Source organism: Zophobas morio, unplaced genomic scaffold (genome assembly GCF_036711695.1).
Source record: "Zophobas morio isolate AGI-343-1 ecotype UQ-CSIRO unplaced genomic scaffold, CSIRO_AGI_Zmor_V1 ptg000004l, whole genome shotgun sequence".
In the NCBI taxonomy this organism is placed as follows: Eukaryota; Metazoa; Arthropoda; class Insecta; order Coleoptera; family Tenebrionidae; genus Zophobas; species Zophobas morio.
Window position 1 is genome coordinate 4,458,420 of NW_026972109.1, and position 11,034 is coordinate 4,469,453.

General features: G+C 35.8%; 2 protein-coding genes across 2 annotated transcripts; one reads left to right on the forward strand and one right to left on the reverse strand.

Annotated features, from left to right (window-relative positions):
* Window positions 1-7,491: 7,491 nt before the first annotated feature.
* On the reverse strand, window positions 7,492-9,358 carry LOC135138135 (translation initiation factor eIF2B subunit gamma). The gene is made up of 4 exons (XM_064068019.1): window positions 8,941-9,358; window positions 8,073-8,893; window positions 7,796-8,025; window positions 7,492-7,744 (listed from the first exon to the last, which is right to left on the reverse strand). Exons 1-4 carry the CDS (start codon window positions 9,098-9,100, stop codon window positions 7,588-7,590), a joined length of 1,368 nt encoding a protein of 455 aa, XP_063924089.1. The 5' UTR covers window positions 9,101-9,358; the 3' UTR covers window positions 7,492-7,587.
* A 103-nt stretch (window positions 9,359-9,461) lies between these two features.
* Window positions 9,462-10,110, forward strand: LOC135138142 (transcription elongation factor 1 homolog). Its single transcript, XM_064068032.1, has 2 exons — window positions 9,462-9,756; window positions 9,810-10,110. Exons 1-2 carry the CDS (start codon window positions 9,641-9,643, stop codon window positions 9,940-9,942), a joined length of 249 nt encoding a protein of 82 aa, XP_063924102.1. The 5' UTR covers window positions 9,462-9,640; the 3' UTR covers window positions 9,943-10,110.
* Window positions 10,111-11,034: the final 924 nt, after the last annotated feature.

Genomic DNA, 11,034 nt, shown 5'->3' on the forward strand with positions numbered 1-11,034 from the left:
TATGTAATTTTGTTAGCTTTGCAATTTTTCTGTATCTCACAATTTTAGCCTCAGTAATTCTCTTGGCTGTATGCTTTAAATTGAACGTAAATATGTATGCTCTACAGTTCCTAACCTCACGTGTTTTTCTTTGTCCGCACAAGTTCTTTTTTTGTTTGTATAAATCTTTACTAAATATTTTGTTGATTGATGCTTCCATCATATTGATCTCAGATAAGAATTCTTTGCTGTTTAAAATTTCATAAGTCGATTGTATTTTAATACCAGAGTTATAGAAAGCGAACATTTAAATGGAATTGAGGTAAATAATAGCAGAAGCGGAGGGCGCGGTTCCTAGTCGAGCTGGCGGGATTTATCGCGCCATTTGCACAAATAACGCGGATCTAGAGTAGAAGTCAGGGGAGCGGTCGGGATGACGTGACGCTGGCGGCTTGTCCTAATAGCCGGGATTTCCAACCACGAGTTTGGGACCATAACGGCCTGTTATCGCGGCACGTTTCTTTGTGGTAGAGGGGTGCTGAGCGGCATGTGCTTGCCGATTGAGTAGAATCACCGTCGTGGTGGGAGGACAGCCACAACCAGGAGCCCCAAACTCCGCTCGTGCTACAACGCCATCTATGGGTAATTTTACTCTGCTCTAGAGAGAAATTGATATAGTTCGATCGCCACACTCTTATAACGCTCTGCCAGCTTTTTTTGGAGGAATAAACGATTTGTGTCCTCCATATATTTTGTGTTTTATTTAGCGGTACTTTTCCAACTTTGGGGTCCACACTTTGCATCTTTACGCATTTCGCCACAAAAAAAAAAACGAACACAACGTTCCATTTATTAGATAACCATAGCCAAGGCCAAATTTTTGCAGGTTTTTCAATTTTTTTTCACATGTCAATTTAAGGCGGGATGTTTGGGTTAACATACCACTTTTGTTTTGGGAGTAGTTTGAAAGAATCTCGGGGGCTCATTGTCTTTGGTTTTTGAAGTAGTTTGAAAGAATCTTGGGGACTTCATGTACTGGTTTTTGAAGTAGGTAGAAAGAATCTCAGGGACCTCTTTTGCGTCTGGTTTTTGAAGTAGTTTAAAAGAATCTCGAGGGCCCCTTTTGTTTTGTTTTTGAAGTACAGTATAAGCTCTATAATCCGAACCCACGACTATACAGTAATCCCTTTAAGAAAGGAGAAGGTGGATGGGTGGGTGGGTTTGGGGCTAGTATCTACCAAGATATGACTGATTTTACCAAATGATATACCCTCTACTCTTTAATTTCTTAGGGGGTATGTCATTTGCCAAAATTAGTCTCATCTTGGCAAGTACTAAGAAAGGAGAAGGTGGATGGGTGGGTGGCTTTGGGGCTAGTATCTACCAAGATATGACTGATTTTGCCAAATGATATACCCTCTACCCTTTATTTTCTTAAAAAAAAGCAAAAAGTTTCATAATCTATTAAAAAATGCAGATTTTCCTTAAGTTACTTAAAACTCCACAAAAAAATCTAGGAGATAGAGGCTAGTTGAAGTCAATACCTCTTTAATCCGAATAAAAACTCTGCAATCCGAATTGAACTTGAAAACATGCACTTACTTGCAAAAATGACGCAAGTTCTTTCTGTAGGTGTTGTATTGAATTTTTTGAAATTTTTAAAAATTGTTATATTTCAATCTACAAGAAAAAGTATTTAAATTTTGAAAATCGTCGAAACTGGATATAAATAAAATAACCTACCCTCTAAGAAAATAAAAGGCAGGTGGGCCAGGCTACTATTTGCCAAAATAAGACTCATTTTGGCAAATGACCTACTCTTCTAAGAAAAGGTATTAGCCCCGCCCACCCACCCTTTATTTTCTTAGAAGAGTGGGTCATCTGCCAAAATCAGTCTTATTTTAACAAGTACAAGCCCCGACCACCCACCCTTATTTTCTTAGAGGATATGTCATTTGCAAAAATCAGTCTCATACTTGCCAAGATAAGACTGATTTTGGCAGATGACCTATTCTTTATTTTCTTAAAAGAGTAAGTAAGTCATTGACCAAAATGAGTCCCACACGCATTTTATTTTCTTAGAGGGTGGTTTATTTGGCAAGTGCTAGCCCCACCCACCCGCCCTTTGTTTTCTTATATTGTAGATCATTTACCAAAATCAGTTTTATCGTAGGGAGTACCACCAAATTTTTCAGTTTTTCGATTTTTCAACTTTCGAATTTTTCAATTTCTCGCTTTTTAAATTTTCAATTTTTTGACCTGTCTTTCGATTTTTGATTTCTCTGGGCAACTGAAAAAAACTTTCGATTTTTTAATTCTACAATTTTGGCAGTTTTCCGATTTTTCAATTATTCGATTTTTAAAAATATCGAGAAAATCGATGTATTTTTTTTTTAATTTTCGATTTTTGATTTTGTCACCGAGTTTTTGGAAGGGAGTAAAAAGTAATTTTGATTGGCGATTGCCATGTTTACCGTACCGTAACTTTAAAACATCTGAAAATTTTGTATCTAATTTTTAATTTTTGGATTTTTCGATTTTTCAAAATTTCGGTTCGAATAAATTTGTTCTTTTAGTTAAAAAAAATCGAAAAATGACAAATCGCGAAAAGGAAAAATTTTAACTTGAGAACTTGAAAAATTAAAAACCAAAAAATTCCAAAATTATAAAGTTAAAATTTGAAAAATCAAAAGATTGGAATTAAAAACTGCAAAATTGTCAAACAAATTATCAAATGAAATATTCAAAAGTTGAAAAATCTCAAAACTAAAAAAGAAAAATGAAAACTGGAATTTGGAATTCGATTTTATAAGATTTGTTTTTTTTTTTTCAATTTTTCGATATTTCAGTTTTTGATTTTCAGATTAAACAGTTATATGATTTTCCGATTTCTCATTTATCCAATTTCTCAATTTGTCATTTTTTGATTTTTAAGTTTTTTTTATTTTTAGCAAGTACCAGCCCCACCCACCCAGCCTTTATTTTCTTAGAAGAATAAGTCATCTGTCAAAATCAGTCTCATCTTGACAAATACTACCCCGCCCACCCACCCTTTATTTTCTTAGAAGAGTGGGTCATCTGCCAAAATCAATCTTATCTTGACAAGTACTAGCCCCGCCCACCCACCCTTATTTTTTAGAGGATATGTCATTTGCAAAAATCAGTCTCATACTTGCTAAGATAAAATTGATTTTGGCAGATGACCTACTCTTCTAAGAAAATAAAGGATGGGTGGTTAGTACCTTTTCTTAGAAGAGTAGGCCATTTGTCAAAATAAGTCTTATTTTGGCAAATACTAGCCTGGCCCGCCCGCCTTTTATTTTCTTAGAGGGTAGGTTATTTGGCAAGTACTACCATAGTGTAAAATTTCATTTTTGAAAAAGTTGTCTAAAAATTCTGAAAAAAATCAGAAATATATATATATCCCGACGTGCTGATTCCAAAAATATAGCGTACTTATGGTCACGGAGTAATATTTTTTTCGAATGTATCTATTATCCATTGTTGGTTAAGAATATTTACTTTATTTCTGTTTAATAAAATTAAGGTTTATTTCCTGAAATTTATTTTCAGTAGTGTATGAAGTTGTTATTCAGTTCCCTTTCAGCTTTTTGGGAAATTCGCTGTTTCGAACAAATCGCTAATCCGAACACCTTTCCCCAATTCATTCGGATTATCGAGGTTATACTGTAGTTTGAAAGAATCTGGGGGACCTCTTTTGTGTCTCGTTTTCGAAATAATTTGAAAGAATCTCGAGCGCACCTTTTGTTTTGTTTTTGAAGTAGTTTGAAAGAATCTCGGGGGCCATTTGTGTTTTGTTTTTGAAGTAGTTTGAAAGAATTTGGGGAACCTCTTGTATTGGTTTTTTAAGTATAATTTGAAAGAATCTTGGGCACTTCTTGTGTCTGGTTTTTGAATAGTTTGAAAGAATCTCGGGGACCTCTTGTATCTGGTTTTGGAAGTAGTTTGAAAGAATCTCAGGGGCTCCTTGTATTTTGTTTTTAAAGTAGTTTGAACGAGAATCTTGGGGACTTCTTGTCCTGGTTTTTTGAAGTATCGTTTAAAATAATCTCGGGGGCTCCTTGTGTTTTGTTTTTGAAGTATTTTGAAAGAATCTTGGACCTCTGACACCGGTTTTTGAAGTATCGTTTGAAAGATTCTCGGGGAATCCTTATGTCTGGTTTTTGAAGTAGTTTGAAAGAATCTCGGGGGCCCCCTTTATTTTATTTTTGAAGTAGTTTGAGAGAATCTTGGGGACCTCTTTTGTGTCCCGTTTTTGAAGTAGTTTGAAAGAATCTCGGGGGCCCCTTGTGTTTTGTTTTCGAAATAGTTTGAAAGAATCTGAGGGACCTTTTGTACTCGTTTTTGAAGTATAGTTTGAAAGAATCTCGGGCACTTCTTGTGTCTGGTTTTTGAAGTATACTTTGAAAGAATCTCGGGAACCATTTTTGTGTCTGGTTTTTGAAGTAGTTTGAAAGAATGTTGGGGACCTCTTGCACTGGTTTTTGAAGTATAGATTGAAAGAATCTCGAGGACCTCTTTTGTGTCTAACGTTTGAAGTAGTTTGAAAGATCTTTCTGTGTATTGTTTATGAAGAAGTAGTTTGAAAGAATCTCGGGGACCCCTATGGGTTTTGTTTTTGAAGTATGTAGTTTGAAAGAATCTCGGGGGCCCCTTGTATTTTGTTTTCGAAATGGTTTGAAAGAATCTGGGGGACCTTTTGTACTGGTTTTTGAAGTATCGTTTTGAAGAATCTCGGGGACTTCTTGTGTCGGGTTTTTGAATAATTTGAAAGAATCTCGCGGACCTCTTTTGTGCGTGGTTCTTGAAGTAGTTTGAAAGAACGTTGAGGACCTCTTGCACTGGTTTTTGAAGTAGAGATTGAAAGAATCTCGGGGACTTCTTGCGTCTGTTTTTTTAATAGTTTGAAAGAATCTCGGGAACCTCTTTTGTGTCTAACGTTTGAAGTAGTTTGAAAGATCTTGGGGCCCCCTTGTACTGGTTTTTGAAGTATCGTTTTAAAGAATCTCGAGGACTTCTTGTGTCGGGTTTTTGAATAATTTGAAAGAATTTCGCGGACCTCTTTTGTGCGTGGTTCTTGAAGTAGTTTGAAAGAATGTTGGGGACTTCCTGTGTCTGGTTTTGAAGTAGTTTGAAAGTACATATCTCGGAGACCCCTTTTGTTTTGTTTTTGAAGTAGTTTAAAAGAATCTCGGCGGCCTCTTTTGGGTCCGGTTTTTGAAGTAGTTTGAAAGAATCTCGGGGACCTCTTATGTCTGGTTTTTGAAGTATACTTTGAAAGAATCTCGGGAACCATTTTTGTCTCTGGTTTTTGAAGTCGTTTGAAAGAATCTCGGGAGTTCCCTGTGTTTTGTTTTTCACGTAGTTTGAAAGAATCTTGGGGTCCTCTTGTACTGGTTTTTGAAGTATCGTTTGAAAGAATCTCGGGGACTTCTTGTGTTTGGTTTTTTAATAGTTTGAAAGAATCTCACTGACCTCTTTTGTGTCTAACGTTTGAAGTAGTTTGAAATATCTTGGGGGCCTATTGTGCTGGTTTTTGAAGTATCGTTTTAAGGAATCTCAAGGACTTCTTGTGTCGGGTTTTTGAATAGTTTGAAAGAACCTCGTGAACTTCTTTTGTGCGTGGTTCTTGAAGTAGTTTGAAAGAATGTTGGAGACCTCTTGCACTGGTTTTTGAAGTACAGTTTGAAAGAATCTTGGGGGGACCTTTTGCACTGGTTTTTGAAGTATAAATTGAAAGAATCTCGGGGACTTCTTGTGTATGGTTTTTGAAGTAGTTTGAAAGAATCTCGGAAACTTCTTTTGTGTCTAATGTTTGAAGTAGTTTGAAAGATCTTGGGGGCTCCTTGTGTTTTGTTTTTGAAGCAGGTTGAAAAAATCACGGGGTCCCCTTTTGTTTGGTTTTGAAGTAGTTTGAAAGAATTTCGGGGACTATTCTTGTGTCTGGTTTTTGAAGTAGTCTTGAAAGAATCTCGGGAACCATTTTTCTGTCTGGTTTTTGAAGTAGTTTGAAAGAATCTCGGGAGTTCCCTGTGTTTTGTTTTTCACGTAGTTTGAAAGAGTCTTGTGGTCCTCTTCTACCGGTTTTTGAAGTATCGTTTGAAAGAATCTCGGGGACTTCTTGTGTCTGGTTTTGGAAGTAGTTTGAAAGAATCTCGGGAAACTCTTTTGTCTCTAATGTTTTCAGTAGTTTGAAAGATCTTGGGGGCTCCTTGTGTTTTGTTCTTAAAGTAGTTTGAAACAATCTTGGGGCCCTCTTGTACTGGTTTTTGAAGTATAGATTGAAAGAATCTCGGGCACTTCTTGTGTCTGGTTTTTGAAGTATACTTTGAAAGAATATCGGGAACCATTTTTGTGTCTGGTTTTTGAAGTAGTTTGAAAGAATCTCGGGAGTTCCCTGTGTTTTGTTTTTCACGTAGTTTGAAAGAATCTTGGTGTCCTCTTGTACTGGTTTTTGAAGTATCGTTTGAAAGAATCTCGGGGACTTTTTGTGTCTGGTTTTTTAATAGTCTGAAAGAATCTCGCGGACCTCTTTTGTGCCTGGTTCTTGAAGTAGTTTGAAAGAGTGTTGGGGACCTCTTGCACTGGTTTTTGAAGTATAGTTTGAAAGAATCTCGAGAGCTTCTTGTGTCGGGTTTTTGAATATTTTGAAAGAATCTCACGGACTTCCTTTGTGCGTGGTTCTTGAAGTAGTTTGAAAGAATGTTGGGGAACTCTCTTGCACTGATTTTTGAAGTGTAGTTTGAAAGAATCTAGGGGACCTCTTGTGTCTGGTTTTTGAAATATTTTGAAAGAATCTCGGGAACCATTTTTGTGTCTGGTTTTTGAAGTAGTTTGAAAGAATCTTGGGGACCTCTTGTACTGGTTTTTGAATTATAAATTGAAAGAATCTCGGGGACTTCTTGTGTCTGGTTTTTGAAGTAGTTTGAAAGAATGTCGGGGAACACTTTTGCCTGACATTTGAAGATGTTTGAAAAAAAACTCGGACCCTTTTACTTTATTTTCGAAGTAATCCGACAAAATTTTGGAGATCCGTCTTATTTATGAATTATTTAATTAAAAAGAATCTCGAGGATTCCAGGTATTTAGTACTTTTTGACGTAATTTAAAAGAATTTCATTTGAAATATTGCCGCAAATTAAAAACAGCTAAATAAAACACATATTTATGGGAAAACTTTCCCAGGAATTTATTATACTGTAGCGAGAAATCTTGGCATAAAATCCCAAAAACACAATTGCCAGAGACAGATTCGAGTTTTATTGCGCATGCTACGATGCCTCAATTTCGGCGGCTAAAGGTTAAATGTCTAACTGTTGGGTTTGACCCCAGCCATCCATCATTAGGAAAAAGAGAACTCAATTGTTTTGATTTTACTTTTTTAATAATTGGCGGTAGGTAACGGCAAACGTTTTGCGAAAGTCGTAAAATACAAGTTTATAGACGTGTTTTACGACGTTATCCGATACATCACGAAAAATTAAACCGTGCTTTAGTTGTTAATAGATTTATTTACATGTTATAGTTACCTATGTAAAAAGCGCATTATGTTATATAAAAAAATATATTTAAATAATTTGAATTCAATTAAAACTCCATTAAGCGGTCAGTGTCTGTTAAAACTTCTTGACTGTGTTCAGACTGTTCTGGTACCGTGTGGTTGCTACCAATCAAACAACCCTTAATCTGGCACCCAGATTCTATAGTTGCACCATCTGAAACTATGCAGTTTTCCAGCGCCACCCTAAAATCATTGTTTTTTTAACAAATCATAATACGGACCCACTGCACCCACTTTTCCTTAATTGTAACATTATTCATAACAATGCTATTAAAAACGCGAGAAAAACTATGCACTTCTGTGTTGCTCCCAATCACAGAATTTTTAAAGGAAGTCTTTTCATTCAACTTGGCTCCTTCCCAAATAACGCATTTATCATCAACTTGAGATGACTTATTTTCAATTTTGGGGTGTTTCAACGCTAGACTTAAGCCATTAGTGATTTTATCCCATTTCTCGTTGACCTACAAAAAAACAATTTAGTAAAATTGTAACACACATTACTCCTTACCTTATTATTAACAGTCCAATAACTTGGAAGAGTGTTCACTCTAACCCCATAACAGTCTTTTGGTGCCACCACCGCATAACACCTAATACTATCACCATGATAAGTACCTCTAAAATCACCAGAGTGATCATTAAAAGACGACGTTTCTCTTATCGCGATACTAAATTCGTCCTCTTTCGCAAAATTAAAAATATCCTCGCTATCAAAATTACTAAGAACTGATTTACCCTCAGTCACCTTTGGGGGTTTAGACAGCTGCTTTTTAACAATATGCGGCAACAGCTCGCCTTTAATAGTCGAAAAACTCTGCTGACTATTCAAATACTTAACCACCCAGTTTTTCAAAACATAAATATGAGAATCAACAAGATTACTATACATTTTAATATGGGTATGTTTTTTGAGAAGGGCACGTGGTAACGATAGCTCGCTTTCAAAATCGCTTGCAGATGCTAAAAATACCAATCTGTTAGTTTGTACGTCGATTCCTACCAAATCGCGCTCTGGTTTATGTTTGGATTTGGGTCCCGGAACCACTAAACCGTCTCCACCTTGAGAATGGAAAAACAACGAAGCGACTGACGCGTCGTGCATTCTAAACACGTCTAAAACACCTTTCAGACTAACGTCTGAGACTAAATCGCACGAAACCACCAGCACGTCCGATTTTAGCCGGTCATGGAGCATCCGCAACGAGTCCGCAGTTCCAAGATCCTCCTTACCGCTGATCGGGAAATACTCGATTTTAATCTCAAGCTCGGTTTTATCGAGAACGCTCTGAATTTCGCTTTTTTGCTGTTCGAGAACGACTAGTATTACGTCTGTAATTTTATAAGTAGAATATTGATGGTAAAGGGGGCGTTCGTACCTGTGAAACCCGACTGTTGTAGCTTGTAAAGGGGATACCACACGAGGGGCTTCGTTCCGACTGGTAGCAAGCATTTGGGTTTGCCTGATGTTATTTCAGGCATTCGAGAACCCTTGCCAGCTGCTAGGACTACGGCTTGGAATTCGGCTTGCAGTGTCATATTGGTCTTTAATAAAGGTATATAAGAGGTAGCTGCAGAGATTTAAATTGTTTTAGTTCGATAGTTTCACGTAATATGTTGCAAGTTATTGTAAGAGTAATAATAAAATTGAGGTTATGTCATTTTTTTAGATTTTCGATGGCGGTTGGCACAATTGTTACGCAGTCGCCAACGCCAACTAAATCACTAAATTAATTAATTAATTAAAAGAAAAATTGCATTTAATTGCTTGCAACAATTTATTAACACGATTCAAAAACTAGGGTTACGTGTGTATAACAAAATTTGCTTGTTTGATTTGTTACACACTTGTTACGTTCGAAATTATTTTAAAATTCTAGTTGTCGGTTTTAAGTTGGTAGTTCTGTGACAATTCTGTCACTGTCCTGTCATATTTATTTACATAATGGCAAGCCGGAGTTGTTTGTTTTGATTGTTATTTAGTGCAACAAAGTGGTAGCCGGTGGTTATTTCCACCTTTAACACTAGTGGGTTGTGACCAGTACAAGTGAACAGTTTATTTAACTCGAGTAAACCAAAATGGGACGTAGAAAGTCAAAGAGAAAGCCAGCTCCGAAGAGGAAAGCCGTGGAGCCCCTAGACCAGCAATTCAACTGCCCATTTTGCAACCATGAAAAGTCGTGTGATGTGAAAATGTGAGTATTAAATTTTTAACCGACGTGTAGTAATTTGTCTTCGTTTTTTTTAGGGATAAGGGTCGAAATACGGCACGAATAACGTGTCGAGTTTGTTTAGAAGACTTTCAAACGACTATAAACTTTTTATCAGAGCCACTGGATGTGTATAATGATTGGATAGACGCGTGTGAGTCTGCAAATTAATGTATAAGTTTTTTATTGTATAGTTTATGATTAGTGTTTCACTTTATGTGTTTTAACGTTTAATCAGTTTAGATTTAATCATGAAATTAATTGGTTGAGCATTTTAACATTAAAACGTTTTGTAAAAAACGTGTACTTTAGGTAATGTGTAATAAAAAATACACTAATTTTGGTTTTCTTTACGTGGAAAATTCATCTTGTGGTTTTTCGTTTTTCAAGTTTGGCATTTAATAACGAGTGCCGCAAAGAAGCGTCATAGTTTAAATTAAATGACGGTTGAGGACTCCTCGACTTATGTTGGCAACAGTGTTTGTTTCTAATTAGGAATAAAACTAACTACAATAGAAAAAATGTCATAATATTTTTAACGACGCGTTTTACTTTAATTAATTCAGGTCATACGAATTACAGTTCGTCGCCTGAGAACTTGTTTGATCTACAAACCAGAGCGCACTCAGGCCAATGTCGACTAAGCGTTCGGAAACGATTTGATTTATAAGCCATGATTCGTGATACACATCCTAATCGGTTTCGACCATAATTTCTTGCTGTTTCAACATTCGAATTCTCAGTTTTTCGAAATTTTAGTTTGGGAACTTTTCAGTTTACTCCCATTTATTATTCAATTTTCTCAGTTTTTCCAGTTTTCCATTTTTTCGTTTTTTGATTTTTCGATTTCTCAATTTTTTAATTTCTCAGTTTTTGGACATTTCGGTTTTGGGATTTTTCAGTTTACTTATTATTCAATTTTTCGATCTTACGATTTTGCAGGATTTTGATTTTTCAACTTTTTGATTTTTTTAAGGTTTCGATATTTCGACCTCACTTTTTTGATTTTTCGATTTCTCAATTTTTCGGTTCTTTAGATTCTCAAATTTTGGGTATTTCAGTTTTGGGATTTTTCAGTTTTTCGATTCGTCAGTTTTTCTTTCATTTTTCAGTTTTTCGATCTTTCAGTTTTGGGATTTTTCAATATTTCTGTTCTTCGACTTTTCCATTTTTAACTTCTGGATTTTTCGATGTCGACTTTTTACTTTTTCGATTTTTCAGTTTTTTGATATTTGAAGTTTTAAATATTTAAAATTTTAGATT